We start from the raw sequence: 17,336 nt of genomic DNA, 5'->3' as shown, positions 1-17,336 counted from the left end.
GGGGAGCCCGGTCTCCTCCGGGGTAATTTGAGCCTGAAAAGAAGCGGGGCTGGAGGGCTGTGCCTGAAATCCGGTGTGTCAATGGGGGCTCTGGAGCAAAATAATGGCATCACCCCGTGGGCGAGTTAATGGGACATGATGGCACGGAGGCACTGGGGTCAGCAGGCCGCGGGCACGTGAGGGATTGTCAGGGAGCTTAATGCCGGCCACGGAGCGCGGCCGGCTCGGAGCTGAGCTCCTTGCTGGAAATTCCACGGCGGTTTTCCGTTAACTGGTGTGGTAGGAGCAGGAATGACGTTCAGCAAGTGGTTAATTCACCCTCTTTGGGGCTCCTTCTTTTCCTGTCTTCCTTCTGGAGACATCATAAATTCTGGAGGCATCATAGATTAAACAGATTTCTGGCAGCCTGCGTCCCTCCCGTCTTCCCTGGGTGTAATTCCTAGAAAGAAGAGACGTTTCTCATTGTCTGGAGAGAGTTCCAGTGGGTTTTTAGAAGGACATGTATAGTTCATAGCAGCTACTCCACCTTGGCATGAAACACTTCCTCAGATTTCACGTTCCCCGCGGGAACATCAGCGTCGCTGTCAGAGAATATTACACAGAGGAGACACCCAGCGGGTCACTCATCCAGGCACGCCCTGGACATCCCTGGGGGTCAGCTCGGCACAAGTTGGGCTTAGAAAGTGGGGTTGCAGGAGCACAGGGGTGCTGGGGAGCCACCAGGCTCGGGATTCCAGGACAGTGTCCATACCAGCTCCGGTGGGAGGAATGCAAACATCCTGAGGACACACAGGCCCAGCTGTGGGTGCAGGGTTGGACATTAAATGGAGAGAGAGAGATGTGCTGAGCTCACGGGAGATAGTGGGTGTCCTGTGGGGTCTCCAGCCTGGGCTTGAGCTGCCAGGCTTGGTGGCATTTGACACAATTGAAGAGAGGATTTGGGTTGAGCACACATTTTGGGTTGGTCCCAAACTTCGGATTAAACAGAACTTTTGAGGTGAACACAAATTTTGGGTTAAATACAAGTTTGGGTTGAACGCAAATACGGGGTTGAACATGAAGTTTGTGTTGAACACAAGTTTTGGGTTGAACACCAATTCTGGGAAGAGCGTGGAATTCATGTTGAGCATGAGTTTTGGGTTGAGCACCCTCTTTGGGTTGAACACCAGTTTTGGGAAGAGCGTGGAATTCGTGTTGAGCACGAGTTTTGGGTTGAGCACCCTCTTTGGGTTGAACACCAGTTTTGGGAAGAGCATGGAATTCGTGTTGAGCACGAGTTTTGGGTTGAGCACCCTCTTTGGGTTGAACATGAAGTTTATGCTGAACACAAGGGTTGGGTTGAGCACAAGTTCAAGTTCTCACTGAGCAAAGCTGACGGGTGGGAGGAGCCGTTTCCCAGGCTCCATCCCTGTGGTTTCCCAGGTGATCCCAGCACTCCTGACTCCCTGTCTCTCCCCACAGACGCCAGCACGTCGCCCGATGCCGTGAAGAGGAGCCATTGGTGCAACGTGGCCTACTGGGAGCACCGGACGCGCGTGGGCCGCCTCTACACAGTGTACGAACAGTCTGTCAGTATCTTCTACGACCTACCTCAAGGAAACGGCTTCTGCCTCGGACAGCTAAACCTGGACAACAGGAGCGAGACTGTGAGAAGGACTCGAAGTAAAATCGGCTACGGGATTTTACTGAGCAAGGAACCGGACGGGGTGTGGGCCTACAACCGCAGCGAGCATCCCATCTTCGTCAACTCCCCGACACTGGACATCCCCAACTGTAGGACTCTGATCGTGCGCAAGGTGATGCCGGGCTACTCCATCAAGGTGTTTGACTACGAGAAGTCCTGCCTGCTGCAGCACACGGCCGAGCTGGATTATGCAGACGGGCCCTACGACCCCAACAGCGTCCGGATCAGCTTCGCCAAGGGCTGGGGGCCGTGTTATTCCAGACAGTTCATCACCTCGTGTCCGTGTTGGCTGGAGATCTTACTCAGCAACAACCGGTAACGGTCAGCCTCCGACGAAACGAAGCGTCAACAGCAACAAAACACACACACAAAAAGAAAAAAAAAAGAAAAAAAAAAAAAAAAAGACACAGACTATCCCAAATATCATCTACCTAGATTTAATATAAAGTTTTATATATTATATGAAAATATATATTATACTTGTAATTATGGAGTCATTTTTACAATGTAATTATTTATGTATGGTGCAATGTGTATATGGACAAAAAACAGAAAATGCACTTTGGCTTATATAATTCTTTCAATACAGATTTTTAAAAAAAAAAGAAAAAAAAACCAACAAAAATTATACAGCAAAAATAGGAGAAAGCCCTAATTTTGATGTATGGTTTTTTGAAATATTATTAATACCCAGACAAAAAGCTAATACCAGTCACTCATTGATAATAAAGTATTCGCATTATGGGGGGGGATTTGTCTTTTTTCTTTCCCCCCCCAGCTGAAGTTGGCAGCAGTCAGGGGGGTTCCGGGGGCAGCTGCTGTCTCCCATCTCAGCCAGGACCCTGGAAAACCAAAAACCGAGTTGGAAGGCTGCAGCTGGCTCCAAGAGGAGGGTGAGTGAGGCCAGTTGGAGAGCCAGGGAGCACTGGGAGGAGGTGAGGGGAAGTTCTGTAGCTCTTCTCACTCAGGGCTGTCTGACCTCTCTGATAACACAGAACATGGTGGGAACATGGTGAGGATGAGGGTGCACATCCATGTTTGTACAGATTAATCTTCATCAGTGCTAATCAGTAGGTCTTGGAGAAAAGCAGAATATTGCATGGCCACAAAGCTGTCCAGCAGGACCAGTCTGGATTTTTGGCCTTACCCAGGGGTTGTCTGTGAGCCCTGCACGTCCCGGACGTGTTTGATGGTTGAGAAACAAATGGAGGTTTTGGACAACTCATGTTTGGGTGGATCCTCCACTGGAGCATGGCCTGGATTTTGGGAACGTCTCCAGTGCCTCGGAGGAGTCATGAGCAGCTTTGTCCCGTAGATCTCCCAGTCTGTCATCCAGGCAATAAATGATCCAGGAGTGTTTGGGAAGAATATATTTACTCTGAGGAGCAGCTGCAGCCAAAAAAATGTCCTGGTCAGATGTGCCTGTCTCAACTGATTTACTCTGCCTGGAAATCCTGGATAAAATCAGCTCCTTTGCTCTGACTTGTGCTGGGCCTGGCAGGGGCAGGTTGGACACGGGCTTTGCTTGGTCAGGGAAGTTATTTATTGCCAGGGAGTAGCTCTGCCAAGTCCTGGAGTTGTGCTACAATTCCCTCTGCCTTTGATTTCCATAAAATCCCAGCCCCTGGAGCCCAGTGACTGGGAAGCTTTCAAGGTTGCAGAGGATGTTTCTGTCACCTTCACACTTGCAGAGAAAAAGAGGCAATGAGACCTCAGAGAGTTAGATAGGGCCTGAATTTACTACCCAAAAACCCTCCTGGTGCATTTTGGCACCTGGACCTGATGTTCCTGCCACAGCCACGAGTGAGGATGGGGAATCACAGACTTGTGGAATCCTGGCATGGTTTGGGTTGGAGGAGACCTGAAATCTCATCTTGTTTCACACCTTCCACTGTCCCAGGGTGCTCCAAGCCCCGTCCAGCCTGGCCCTGGACACTTCCAGGGATGGAGGAAGGTGGGGGCTGCATCCCACAGGGAAGCACAGGAACCTGGGTGGACGCTGGGAGAGGTCTGAGCAGGGAATGTCGCAATGACATTCCCACAGCCATTTTTCAAATTATAACCATATTTGATGTTTAATTGGGACCACATTGGTCGAATTCCTGCAGCATCAGTATTAGTACTTGACATCATTAATTTTTGTTTGTGTTACAGCCATTCTTGGGGAACGGTGTCAAAACATGTCACTCTCATTTAAAGCAGCTTTCAAGAGCTTTGCAGGGGTTTTTTTATCCCTTTGGCTTAGGTTTGGTGGGTCCCTGCCAAACCACCCACCTCTCTTGCTGTATCGTTTTCACACAGTCTATCAAGAGGCCATTTTTATGTTTTGGGGGTTTTTAAAATAGATTTTTCTCCATACTGTCCTCATTTTACCTGGGAAGCACAAGCAAAAATTGCTTTCCCTGATTCCTTTTCTTCTTCCCAGCATTTCCTACCACCACCCTTTTGCTCCTTGTCCTCCTCCTCCTCCTCGTCCAGCAGTGCCACCATTTTCCACTTTCTACCCACTTCATCCATTATTTTGGACAAAACAGCACCAAGGATGGATTTGAGGGTTAATTCTGGGCTTTCCCTTGTGCAATCCACTGATGGTGCTTAATTCTCTTTCTTTTCATTACTCATGTGCTTTCCCAGGAATAAATCTGGAGTTTTATTTCAGTTGACAGCGGAGCTTTAAAGGGAATAAAAAAGGATTTTATGGTGAGGCAATGAAATAAGACATCAAGTATCCTTTTCTGTCTCACTTTGCCCCTTTAATACCTTATAATCATTGAAACTTAGAACTCTTTAAAGGAGCTTTAGGACTTCAAAGCTACTGAGCTCCACACTGGACCCTCTCAGAGCTCAGCTGGAGCCTTCCCTGTGCATCCCCTGCACTGGGCTTGGACCTGGGGCTGGGAATTGGCACCTGGAGCAGCCCTTGGGCTGGCTGTGGGTGGAGGGCACTTCCATGGGGAAAGAGGAGTTAATTCCCTGCCAGGTTTGCTGGAGCAGCTGGGCACGGTTGGGTTTGATTAAGGAGCTGATGGGATTCTGCTGTGCAGCACCCACAGCTGCTGCTGTTTGCCCCAGCCCCTATAAAAGCAGGATGGGCACGGCCCTGCTCTTTTCTGAGCGCTCTCCTGAGCTTCTCTGAGTGGGGATTTTCCTCCTTCCTGCAGGAATTGTGCTCTCCCTGCACCCACGGTAAGGGGAACGTTCTCTGTTGTTGGGTGTCTGTGGTGTTAGAGCGTTTTAAGGGTGGGAATGAAGGAGCCCCCTGGGCTGGAGGGTGCTGGGCTGTGCTTGGACTGAGCTCCTGGTGCTGCTGTGGGGTCTCTGTGGCTCCTTTTGCGCTGGAGCTGGCCCAGCTTTGTCCTGAGGAGGCTGTTGGGCCACCCCCGTGGTTACAAATCGCCAGGGCCTTCTTTTGGGCAGGGCAGTGGGGAAATGAGAGGCTTTTCCTGTAGCAGTGCTGAACACCCAGGGGTCAGACTGGGCTCAGGGAGCGGGGAGCCTCTGCTGTTCTCGGTGCCGAGGCTGGGTGTCTGCAGCACCCCTGAGGCCCAGGGCAGGGATCCCTGAGCAAACACAGCTTTGTCCTGGTGCTGGGGGGGCCCAGCTGGGCACTGACCCCGGAGCTGCTCTGCTTTAGGGGTGACTGTGTCAGAGGGGATGGCTTTATTGCAGGACGGGGCTGTTGGGTGGGTTTGGTGCCCCGGCTGGTGACTGTCACCCCTCCAGGGTGTCCTCCAAGGCAGTGGCTCCTCAGGTGGAGCTGCTCAGGGCGCAGTCAGCAGAGCCTGGGGTGGGTGTTGCGACTCACCTGGCTCTTCATGGAGCACCTGAGGGGGTTTTGGAGCAGTGGCGCTCACTGGACAGTTTCTCTGTGAGTGCCAAGGCTTTGGTGGAGGCATCAGCTGGATTCTCCTGGTGTTAGGGGTGTACCCCAAGTCCATTCCAGTGGAAGTCCTGAACTAATAATTCTCATATTGGACCTGAGTCCTTGCAGGCTTTGGTGTGTGGACGGTGTTTATTTGACAGGATCCTTAGTTTAGCAATAATGGGGCTTAAAACTGTGCACTGGGCTGGGGAGGAGCAGCCAGTTGCTGCTGGTGAGTCGCAGAGGCTGCTGCTCCTCCTGTGAGCAGACATTCATCATCCCAGTCCTTGACTTCATTGCTGCTACGACTGAGAAATGCTTTTCACCAGCCAGAATGGAAAAGAAATTATTGCTAAATTCATCTACTCTCAGCTCTTCTTAAAAAGAGAAGCTGAGAGCCCTTTGTGGCACAGGTTTGGCCACAGTTTTGTGGGGGCTGCCAGTCTTTGGGCCATAATCCTTCTCTCAGGGCTTTATCTCCACAGTGAAAGTGGAGGGGCTTGCTCGATGCATAATTCAGAGCTGGAATTCAAATTCAGGGCACTGTGTGGGCTACCAAGGGAGAAGACAAAAATCCCTGTTGGTGCAGAGGAAGGAGCTGAGGTTTGGTTTGGGGTGTGATGCTGCTTGGCTTCATGGGCTGTGAGTGGTGGAAGGTCTCCAGCTCTTTGGGATGTGGGTTAATGCTTTTAGCAGAGCTGCTCACGCACTAGCCTGTGCTTCCCAAAGCCTGGGGTGCTCCAGGCTGGGGCTCTGCTGCTCTGGGGTGGGACTGAGGTGCAGGAAGAGCTTTAACAGCTGCCCAGGGTGGTGCTGGGCCAGAGGATGGAGCTGCTGGTGCCTCTCAGGGGTGTGGGATGAGCCTCAGGAGCCAGAGTGGGGGTGTGGGGTTTCCCCTGACAAACACCAGGACGAAATAATCCATGTCTTTCTCATCCAAATGCCTTGTGGAGGGAGCTGGTGAGGGGACAGGGCTGTGGGGAAGTGCTGCTGGTGCAGGGCATGGCAGGGGGCTGGGGAGAGGCTGGTGCTGAATCTGCTGCTCCCTGGCGGGTTTAAGCTCAGCTTTGGAGGAAATGGGAGTCGGGTGCTGGGGAGGAGAGGCCCTGCACCTCCCTCTCAGAGTGTCCCTGCTGTCCTGAGCTGTGTGGGAGCAGGAGCTGCCTGGTGGGAGAGCAGGATCTGCTGTTCTGAGTGTCCAGCATGGACCACAGCCTTCCCAGAAAGCAAAAATAAGACTTCATCTCCATGTCCCTTCACCTGAGGTGGGCTGGGGGTGCTGCAAGGGTGTCCATGGCATCCCTGGCTGCTGGTGATACCTGGGGCTGCTCCAGCACCCCAAAACTGCGTCCAGGAGCCTGGCTGAGTGCAGAGCATCCCGAGTTATTTCCTGTGAATAACTCCTTTTGCTTCCCTCAAAGGTCTTATTTTCTGTCTGTAGCGTGATGAAGCATTACTTGCTGCTTTGTGGATAATCCTTCCTATATTCCTGATTTATGGATGTGCTGGTGTGATGCACAAAGTGGCATCTGTGCTCTGCACACTGTGGGAACAACCCAAAATTGCTCTGAAACTCAACTGGCTTACAATTATATTGGATTCTATTAAATTAAAACACATAGCACATATATTACACAATAAACCACAGCTATTTCATGGATCAAATTAAGTTTTATTTGGGCAAATTACAACCTTTCTTACAGTTGGGCCTTTGTGAAACCATTCCTTTTTAATAAAAACAGGCATTTTTGGCAAATGCTCTTAAAGTGTGCATTCCCAATAATTGCATATACTGTTGCTATTCTTTCTGGGATATATGTGGCTAATTATCTTCTGCTTAGGATAGGTTTGAATGAGTGGGATCTTCCCTTTGCTCCTCCCCCACAGCTCCCTTCTGCTGGAATTTCTTAGTGCTTTCCATTTTTATTAGCTTGGCTATGGAAGAGAGCAGAGGAAAAAAGTCTTCTCATTAAAAGCAGGAGTGCTTTTCCCGGAATTTCTTGGGGAAATGTGACTCTCACAGCCTTCCACCAGCCCTGACACGGGGCTGAGGGGGACAGAGCTGCAAATGGACCTTGGAGAAGTGGCATGGAGCTCTGGGAGGGTGGTGGAGAGGCAAAGCTCTGGAGAAAATAAAGGTGTTTGTTGAGGAGAGGTCCTGGAGGGCTCCAGCTGCTGTGGAATTGCATCTGGGGGTTGGATTTTCCTGCTTGCCTGAGAAGATGCAGCTCCAGTTGTGGCCTTTGAGGCTGGGACATCTCCTGTGGCTCCTTACTGAGCAGGATTTTGGTGCCGCTGCCGCGCTTCCCTGCACGGGGGCAGGAGAGGCTGTGGGGTGGCACTTCAGATCCCAAGGAATGCCTTTGGCAAGGGCTCATCCTCACCCAGTTTTGGTTAAAAGCAAGGCAGTGGTTCAGGAATTGGGGGCATGGGCAGGCAGGGTGGCTCATTCCTGTGTTTCCTTAGGAAACTGGGCTGAAAATGAATGGGTCCCCCCCAGCTCCCCTCTGGATTTGGCAAGTGCTGCTCTGCTGCTTTCCTGCTTCTCACTTTCTGCTCACTGCCAGGCTTGGAGATACCAAATTTCTCCCTAGGAATCATTTTTCCCACAGTATTTTCAGCCTGGACAGGGAAGCAGAGGGAGTGTCCTAAGTGCTGCTTTCCTCGGGTGATGCCAGAGTGATTTCCAGACCCCCAGGGTGGAGATAAAGGGAGGACCAGCCTCCAGGCTCCCCAGTTCCTGAATCCAGCCAATGTCAGGCTCGAGTTTCCTGCCCCAGCAGCACCTTGGGATGTGGGAAGGGTGCTCAGCCTGGTGGGATGGGGACCATGGAGCTGTTGCTGAGGATGTCCAAAGCACATCACATAAAACTTCAAAGCGTTCTGTCAGCTTTCCAAATCCTTCTGGGCACCACTGTCAGGAGATCAAGAAGGTTTGTGGAGCCTCCCAAAGCACATCTGGATGCTGTTTATGGGATTGTGCTTGGTATGATCACATCTGTGGGAGGGGTTGGCACTGGGAGCAGCTCTGGGAGTGCCAGGGCCACGGGCTGGTGGCATCTCCCTGTGCTGTGGTCACAAGAGGAACCCCAGAGCTCAGGGTTTCCTTGTTGCTCTCAAACTGCTGCCAGGAGTTTCCTCAGAGGCTGGTGCTTCCCAGCTCCTTCCTTCCACAGCCCTGGCAGTGCTGGGAGCCTCAGCACCCTCCAGCTGCCAGGAGGTTGGGTTGGGTGAGAAGCTGGTGGCCTTGTGCCAGGGGTGGTGGGGCTGTCTGGGGACTCCACTGTGCTGACAGAGAGTGGGCACCAACCTGTGCCACAGGGAAGAGGAAAGGAGAGTGTTCTTTCCTATGAAACACTCACAAAAACTTCTTCAATGATTTATTTTAATTTTTTTTAAAATAATAATAGTGTCTTTGACCTCTTGCCTCTTCCCAGAATGTCCAGGATGAGTTTTCCATTGCCATAAGAATGTGTGATAGTGGGGCAGGAGACAGTGACACTTGCTCGGTCCCCCAGTGTCTCTGCACCCCATGGTGGGGCAGGAGCCAAATGAAGAGGCCACAAAACATTTTTGATGGCCTGCCTGTGTGCTTCAGTCGCAGTGGCAGCAGGCCACAGCTTGGCTCTGTCCCCAGCGTGTGCCCTCCAGCCTGGCATCCCAGGGACAAGCATGGGCAGTGGGAGAGAACAGGGATGGGAGCAAAGGGAAGAGTCCCCAGGGCTTCCCTTGCAGGTTTTGGAGGGAGAAGATTCTGCACCTTGTCCCTGCTGGTCTCTTCCATCCAACATGCTCTGTCCTTGTCCATCTCTCCTGGTCTCAGCACTGGGTGAGTCGGGCCATGGGTGGCATGTGGGACACGAGGCTCTCCAGGCTGGTGGCACAAACCCCTCCAGGAAGGGAACTGAATCACCTCCACCCCCTGAGGGCTCTGTGAGGAGCAGGGCTGGGCCTCCTCCCCTGGCAGCAGGGATCTGTGCTCACTTTGGGGATGCAGGGTTGGAACCACAGCCCCTTTCTGGGGAAGCTCCGTGGTGGCTGTGAAGCTCCTTCTCCCGAAGGATGCCGGGGGGAAGGGTGAGAAGAAACCCCCCACACATCTCTGGAAATTGCTTTGCTTCCTCTTCTCCTTCCAAAACAGTGTAATTAACAGAAATAAACTCCTCAGTGCTGTTAATTTTGAAGGCCTGTGTGCCAAGCTGGAGCTGTGCTGGGAACAGTTAATAATTACCCAAACGGGGTCTGAGCGGGGCTGAGAGCACTGAGGAATTATGAAACTCTAACGAGGGAGGCCCGTTCTTGGCAAACACTTCCGTGATCCAAATGCTGGGGAATTCAGCATGTTTTTCTCTTTCTTCTGAGGACTCTGAGCCAGCCCATGGTGCAGCTCTCATGGTGGGGATGGAGTGGGACCATCAGTCCAGTGAAGCTGGTGGTGGAGCAGCTTCTGCAGCTCTTCTGTCGCAGCAGCAGTTTAAAATACCTTTGGCGAGTCCATAATTAACCCATTATTTCTTCTTGGACCTGCCAGAGGCGTGGATTTCTGGGTGTGAGGTTTGCTGCTGGATCTGAAGGTGCAGGTCCATGAGGATGGTCACAAAGGCTGTTGTGCTTTTCTGAGCCTCCCACCAGGAAAGTCCCTGCTGAGTTGTGTTTCTGCTGCATGAGATCCCCTCTGCTCGTGGCTTCTGCTGTTTCACGAGGGCAAATCCTCCCCTCCTCCAGCTGGTTGTGTTGGCAGAGAAATCCCTGGTAGGATCCAAGCTCTGCTCTCCAGAAAGTGGCTGGAGGGAACATCTGACATCGCCCTCCATCTGTGGCAACGTGATGGCAGAACTTGCTTCCTCTCTGCTTCCCAGTTTTATCAGTGCCTGAAACTGGAGATCTGGCCCAGCTGGGTCAGAGTTGTGCCCTGTGCTGGGGTTAAGTGAGCAGGAGTTTTGCTGCTGTTGGGATCAGTAACCCCTGGGATTGCAGTGCAGCTGTAGGAACTTGGGCAGGAGCCTCCCAGCACCTGAGGTGGCTTCATATGAGGTGCCCTGATGGGAACTGAGCTCAGCTTTGCTTTTCCCTTAAAAAAAAAAAAAAACCTTGATAGCCTTGAATTCCTGCTTAGGAAACCTCTCACAAAAATGTGCACACGAGCTGGGATCAAGCAAGATGAAAGGGAGGTCTGTGGTGATTTTGAGAGTTGACCAACATGGTTGGAGCTTTTCAGCCTGAAATTAGACAAGCTGAGATGAGATTTCCAGAAGGCTTTTGATAACAGCTTAATGCTCATAAACTTTGGTTTATTAAATGTAAAAGATTTTTTTTTTTAATGTGATGTTGTGAAATGTTTCCTCCAAGATAAGTAAGTGGTGGTGTGTGGAGGGAGGGTGGGAGGTCAGAACTGCTCCTTGAGTAAGACTTGGGCAATCCTTCCTCTCTCACCAACCGACAGCCCCCCCTCAGAGACCCCTCCTGTGGCTTTGGGCTGATCTGGTGCCACACACCTGAGAAAGGGAGACCAAGTCAAGGCTCGTGAGGCCCCTGGGCATCACCTCTTGGAGCAGCAGCAGCCCCTGAGCCAGGGGAAAATCAGCAAACCAGCTCTGAATCCTCCACGTGGGCAGGAAAGTGCAGCAGAGGGACTTGGGAAGCTCAGCCTACTTCCTACATGGTCAGGAATGAACTTCAGCAGCAACACTGGACATGTTCTTTATTTTAGAAACACCTTTGGGGCCATTGCTTAGAGAAGGGCTGGGGAGTGCTCTGTTCCCCCAGGATGGGTTGGCTTGGAAGGGACCTGAAGTGCTGTGGTTTCCACCCCTCCTTTAGACCTGCTTTTGGTACCAGACCCCTCAGGTTCTTCAGGAGAGGCAAGGACGTGGGGACTGGGCTTTATTTAGGGCTCTGAGGCTTTGTGTGTGCACAATTCAGTGCAGCACCAGCCCCGTGGTGGGAAGTGGGTTTGGGCTAAGCTTTGGGGTGTTACTGACCCTTTTCACTTTGCTGTGCAGCCTCACCTTGCTCCACCCTGCCTGGGTGGTGTCCCCAGGCACGGTGGGGGTGACACCACCCAACTGGGAGCACCAGGGAGAGCCCTGAGCTCGCCATGGAGCCGCTCCAGTGCGGAGGGACCGGGTGGATCCGAGGGGCTGTGACCCCACTGTCCCTTTGTGGCACCCCCTGGCCCCACAGGGGATGTTTCTGAGCACTGGGAAAGCTGCTGGGGCTGAGCCCCAGCCCTGCCTGGCCCCAGCATCCCCCTGGCTGAGCAGCGCAGGTCCAAGGTCAGCATCCCCCCCCTCGGGGCTCTCCCACTCCTCAGAGGTCACTCGTGCCGAAGCAGAAAAACAGTGCAGCAAAGCAGAATTGCTGCTTGAGTTGCCTTTTTTCATTAAAAAAGGAGGCAGGGAGAAACATCAAAATCAACCCCCTGCCCCCACAAATCCTTCCCTTGTCTCGGAGTATTAAAAACATCCTGGAGCTGGGGCCATGCCTGTGTTCCTCGGCGCTGGAGGAGGATTTCTGCCAAGACACTGACCCCTTGTGGATTTTGCAAATGTCTTTGAATCTCTTTTCATCTTCGAAAGGCGAGGGGGGAAAAAAAACCCCAACAACAAACCAAACCCTTTCAAACCTTTGCTTGGTCCTTTACAACGCAGAGCCATCAGAAGATTTATTCTTAAACGGAGGCTGAGGGGTGATTTATGGAATTACAGCTGAGCCGCATTGTGTGCTGGTTACAAATTGCACAGATATTCCATGGGACGTGAGCTCCAACGAGCACGGGATATATTACACTGCAGGGAAAAGGGGAGCTTAAAACCAGCTGGCCCACTGTAACAACTACAGCCACTTCTCTTTGAAGAGGAGATGATCTCCATCTGGGTTTAATACAAACCATGATGGACTGACACCGGCTCTCGGAATATCTTATACAAACGGGATCATTTCTGCTTGGTTTTTTCCAGAGCTGTCACACCGCTTTATTCGGTGTTTTATTCCTTTTTCCTCCCCCCTGCTCTGTTGTTTCTTCATGTTGGCCACTCCTTGTCCAGCTTTAGGAGCTGCTGGGGGGCTGTTTCTCAGCAGAGGAAGGGTTTTCTCTGAGTGGGGAGGGCGATGCTGTGGTGCCATGTGTGGAACCACGGAGCTAAATTGGCTACCTAGAAATACAGCCCAGATGTGAACAGGGAAAAAGAAGCTGGAACACATTATCAGGAAGGATGTGTCTCCTTTGGAGTAGATCCCTCCCAGGGAGCCCCCTCCTCTGGCTGTTCGTGGCTCCAGGAGCAGCCAGCTGTGAGCCCTGTTGTGGTGGCTGTGCTCTGGGGGGGTCATGTGGGTTGGGGACACCCCTGGAACCTTCCAGGCAGCACCGAGTCCTGGTGAACCAGGCTCTGTGGGGCTCTGAAGCTCAGTCTCCAACATCTGGTGTAAAATCTTCATCTCTCCACAAAGGAATGTCCTGGCCAGGTTTGGTAGCCCATGAGTGGGAGGAATTGGTGAATGGATGAGATTCCTTTTAAGCACTTGTTGTCCTCCAGGATCAAAGGTTTCTATGTGAGCAGTCTCGTATTTTGGCTTGCTAGGAAGTCACGGTGGTTTTATTTAACTCCCTCGGCTGGGTAATGGATCATTCAGCAGGGATTTTGTACCCTGGCCTGGTTGAGCTCTCAGACCTGACTTCTGTTGTGGATATCTAATGGCAACTCTGGGATTTTTGGTGTGAATTGGCTGTTATGAATGAGTATTCCTGACACACCCAGTGCCAGGAAATAGCCCTTAAAATCCAACTGCAGCTAGGAGTGTTTCAGCCTTCCCCGAGCTTTCCAGGCAATGGCCATGGTTCCCTGCCTCAGTGCTCCAGGGAAGCACCCATAAATACCCACTGGGGTGAGAAATCCTGATTTTTGGTAGTTGATGGTTGATATTTGCCTCCCCTGAGACAGCTGCTGGCCCTGGGGTTTTGGGATGGATCCTTCCCACTCCATCTCAATCTCCTGCCCTTCAAGGAGCTGGGCCTGGAGTGGGTACAACTTCCAAAGCTGAGCTCCTCACCCTTGAGATTAAATGGGGGAATTGTCCCCACTGGGAGCTGCAGGCTGTAGTTATATCCTTTATGGGCCAGTCTTTGGATGGTGAAGCCCTTATCCCTCCATGCCATGTCCAATCCAGCATGTTCCCAGTGCTGCCTTCAGGCCGGGGAGCTCCAGCTCCCAGACATTCCAATTTTGGTCGCCCTTTGAGGACTTTTTGGGCCAAAGACTGCTGCGATGTCTGGCAGTTTGGTCCCTGGCACACCCTGTGGTCTGGCCTGGGAGAAGTGCTGGGAGGACAGAGCAAAAACTCGGAATTTCTGCAACCCCAGGCAGTCCTGGCTGAGCCTCCTGGCTCTGATGGGGTTATGAAACACTGTCATGGCTTTCTCTGAGATACTAATTAGGGATGGACAAACCAGAGGGAAGAAAATAAGAAATCCCTTTGCACTCGTTGTGGGGTTAAACAAAGTTCAGCTGACTTTCTTCCTCCCCCCGTGTTATTTTTCCCTTCAGTGCAGGCTCTGCTCATCCAGGTTCCAGCAGGACTGGGATGCAGGGCTGCCTGAGTGCTGGAGCTGTTGCTGCAGGATTTCCAGACAAGTCTAACCTAAATCTGGGAGTCTGTGGGACTTAGAGCAATCCTGATGTGCTCCTGGCTCTCCAAACAGGATAAATTGGTGTGCTGTGCATCCTGCAAAGGTCTGGGCGCTGCTCAGGGTGGCAGATCTTTATCCCTCCTTTTTCAGATGGGGCTGAGCTCGGTGCTGAAGGTTTGCTGGAGGCAGCAGCCCTTGGGACCCCCATCCCAGCTGGGCTGGCTCCTCCTGCAGCCAGGCTGCTTTTGGTGGTGTTTGTTAATGGTTGGACTTGACCTTAGGGGTCTTTTCCAGCCTAAAGGATTCCATAATTCCATAAATCCTCCACTCAGAAATCCTCTCTGCGCCGCTGCTGGCCTCCCTCTGAATTCAGCTCGGTGAATCCAGACCCTGAAGCTTTCTAAACAAATCAGAAGGAGCAGGGAGTGAATTAGCACACCCCAGTGCACGTGGCCCTGGCTGGGCTCTGCTGCTCCCTCTCCAACAGGAGCCTCTTCCCGCAGACCTCCCTGCCACCACAATGGGCTTGTCTGTGGCTAATGAAGCTCTGCATCCCACTGCAGCATTCCTCTGATGCATTAGGAAATGGTAATCATTCTTCTCTGGCACTGGGTTTGATAAGCAATTGCCTTTGGCCAAAAGCCGTGCCAAGATTTTGCTGCTTGTTAGGGAGCTAAAGATGTGACATTGCAACGCTTGTAATTGGGATCATTTAACACCCCGTTAGCAGGGGCAGGAATGGCCCTGTCTCTTACCTATGTTTGGGGCAGTCTTTTAGAAATCCAGCCCTCAACTGGGAGAATCATTGTTTTAATGGAAATGTGGACACATTCTTCATTACACTAATTCATTTTCAAGCGTGGAGGAGAAACTTTTTGGCAGCACGGAAAGGGGGGAGCTGCTGTGATGGGAAATCTGGAGTGAGCCAGGCCCCAGTTTGGTAAACTGGGAAATAATGGACTATGGTCCAAATCCTAAATCTGGTTTCAGGCAAGTCCCTTCTTTTTAAGGAGTTGTAAAATGAAGGTAATATTTAGAATTTCATGATCCTTGTCGGGTGTTGCCATTAGTGACCATTCCCCTAATTAATCATCACTCTTTGAGCTTGAGATGAGCAAGGAAAAAGTTGGCGGTGTTGTTTTGTAGGGCCTCCTGCAGTGCCCACAGCACTGCCTTGCCCCTGGTGTGGTGGCTCCCGGAACATCCCACCCTTGGGAGGATCCTGGGTCTTCCTCCCGTGGGTTCTGTCACAGCCTGGAGCCTGGCAGACAGCTCCTGTCCCCCTGGGGAGCCCATGCCAGCTGTGGCCTTGCCATGAGCAGGTCTGAAAGGAGCTGAGCTCACCCCGTGCGAGGCAGGAGCAGCTCCAACCCTTCCTGTCCTGCTCAGGACCATCCCACCATGGCCAGGAGCCCTCTGCACCCAGGGCTCTGCAGCTCCTTTGAGCTTCAGGGCTGCTCTGCCCCCTCAGCTCCTCTCATCAGGACCACAGGCTCTCCTGATCCACAGTCCAACCAAGGTTTCCTCTCCCTGCTGTGGAAAACCTCTCCAGCGGCTCCCAAGGTCTCCAAGGGCTTCTCCTCTCCTCCAGGCTGGATTGCCTGTTGGTTTTGGAGGCTGTGCTCCCCTGGCAGCCTTCCAGGTGTATATTTAGAAAGGGAGATCATACCTTCCATCTCAGGAATAACCAATGATGACTTAATTTAGAGCATGAAAATTAAAAACTCCCTCTCTGACAGGAGCATTCAGGCCCTGCAGCCTCCTCCTCGTCAGCTCCGATTTCCCCACTTGGCTGGGGGCTCCTCTTGCTCAGCTCTGGCCATCCTGGGCTTACCTGGGAGCAGGAATGCGTGGAAGGAGCCATGGGGACCACCAGAGTCTCCTCTGCTGGCGCTGCTGCTGGTGTCCAGCTGTGTCACTGGGCATCGGTACTGCAGCTGAATTCCATGGGAGACTCTTGGCCATTTTTAGCAGGCAGATGGTTCTAAAAAAAAAAAAAAATCCTTTTAAAATCTCTTTGGATCATTAATACAACTTTACACTTCCTGGAGGCTTTTCTGGGGCACCCTCAGAGAGCTCTGTTGGTACATTGCAAACAAATGGGCTGGAAAGTTGGGTGTAACCTCCATCCTGGCAGGGAGAACCCATTTCTGGTGTCCTTCTCGTGGGCTGGGGTTTGGTGCTTTGCTCACACAGAGGGTTGTGGCTCCTTTGGCAGTTTCTGCTCCTGTGGAATAAGAGAACCCTGGGCTGTGCTAGGGACAGGATGCCTGGTTCCCTCCTTTCCTCACTGCCAGCTGAGAGGCCAGGCTGGACAAGGCTGGGAGCAGCTGGGGCAGTGGAAGCTGTCCCTGCCCACGGCAGGGGAGTGGAATGAGATGATTCTTGAGGTCCCCTCCACCCCAAACCAGGCTGTGACTCTGTGACTCTCTGGGCAAGCCTAGCACAGCTGCTCAGCTCCTTTACACTCAGCTTTATTTGTAAATCTGGGATTAGCACCAAAACTGGGCTCCTGAATCCCTTTCCTGCAGCCTGGGGCTCATCTCTTGTATTTAATAACAGCGTGGAGGGGTTGGAAATGGGTTAGAGATTGATAAAGCCCTGGAGACCTGCAGGACAAAAAATTCTGTGTGCTGCCAGCAGAAACGCTTTCATTCTGCTCCTGGAAGCTCAGCTTTCCCCTCTGCTGCTGATCACACCACTTTTTTCACCTCCTCTATCAGCTGTGTTGTCTGAAGGGTGCTCAGAGTGAGTGCAACGTTGAAAGGCCCCAGAGTTAATTGGCATTAAGGATGGTGTAGTATTATTGGGTGTGCCTTAATGTAACAATCTCCATTTTGGTCTATTTACTCTGTACTACTGAGTAAATGAGGAGATAAAAGAAGGTGGAATTAGCACTTCTCTTGCTTGCACTAAAGCCAAGCTGCATTATTTTCTTTTCGGTGGGTTTAGGCCTAAAAGTAGCTCAGGTATGTGCAAGTTTAAACAAGCCGAACCAGGGCCCCATTAAAAATTACTCTCTCCTGGATAATATTCAACACAGGATTAATAGTAAAGAGGCTGATGTCATCCCAGAGCTCCCGTGACCCTTTGCACTTCTTTAGCACACTGCTGAAAGAAAACGTTCCTGACACGCAGGCCTTGTCCTGCTGGAAAATCTGATG

General features: G+C 51.9%; 1 protein-coding gene and 2 long non-coding RNA genes across 4 annotated transcripts in view; 2 read left to right on the top strand and 1 right to left on the bottom strand.

Annotated features, from left to right (window-relative positions):
• The window catches only part of SMAD6 (SMAD family member 6), a 38,798-nt gene extending 36,367 nt beyond the window's left edge, over positions 1-2,431 (top strand). The window contains 1 exon segment of the mRNA XM_068203503.1: positions 1,462-2,431. Coding sequence (XP_068059604.1) covers positions 1,462-2,003 — 542 coding nt within the window. The 3' untranslated portion in view covers positions 2,004-2,431.
• LOC137481671 (uncharacterized) lies at positions 2,283-4,547 on the bottom strand. 2 transcript variants are annotated; one of them, XR_011003595.1, is made up of 2 exons: positions 4,445-4,547; positions 2,283-3,395 (listed from the first exon to the last, which is right to left on the bottom strand). It is a non-coding gene; the product is annotated as an uncharacterized lncRNA (long non-coding RNA). The 2 variants fall into 2 exon arrangements; XR_011003594.1 differs by having other exon boundaries at positions 2,283-3,361.
• Positions 4,548-4,597: 50 nt separating this feature from the next.
• The window catches only part of LOC137481666 (uncharacterized), a 76,691-nt gene continuing 63,952 nt past the window's right edge, over positions 4,598-17,336 (top strand). Inside the window, exon 1 of the long non-coding RNA XR_011003586.1 lies at positions 4,598-4,870. This is a non-coding gene — a long non-coding RNA (uncharacterized lncRNA). The remainder of the gene's footprint in view (positions 4,871-17,336) is intronic.

This window comes from Anomalospiza imberbis, chromosome 13, assembly GCF_031753505.1.
Source record: "Anomalospiza imberbis isolate Cuckoo-Finch-1a 21T00152 chromosome 13, ASM3175350v1, whole genome shotgun sequence".
Classification (NCBI taxonomy): domain Eukaryota; kingdom Metazoa; phylum Chordata; class Aves; order Passeriformes; family Viduidae; genus Anomalospiza; species Anomalospiza imberbis.
Note: the sequence above shows the minus strand (reverse complement) of the source record. Positions and strands in the feature narration are given on the sequence as shown.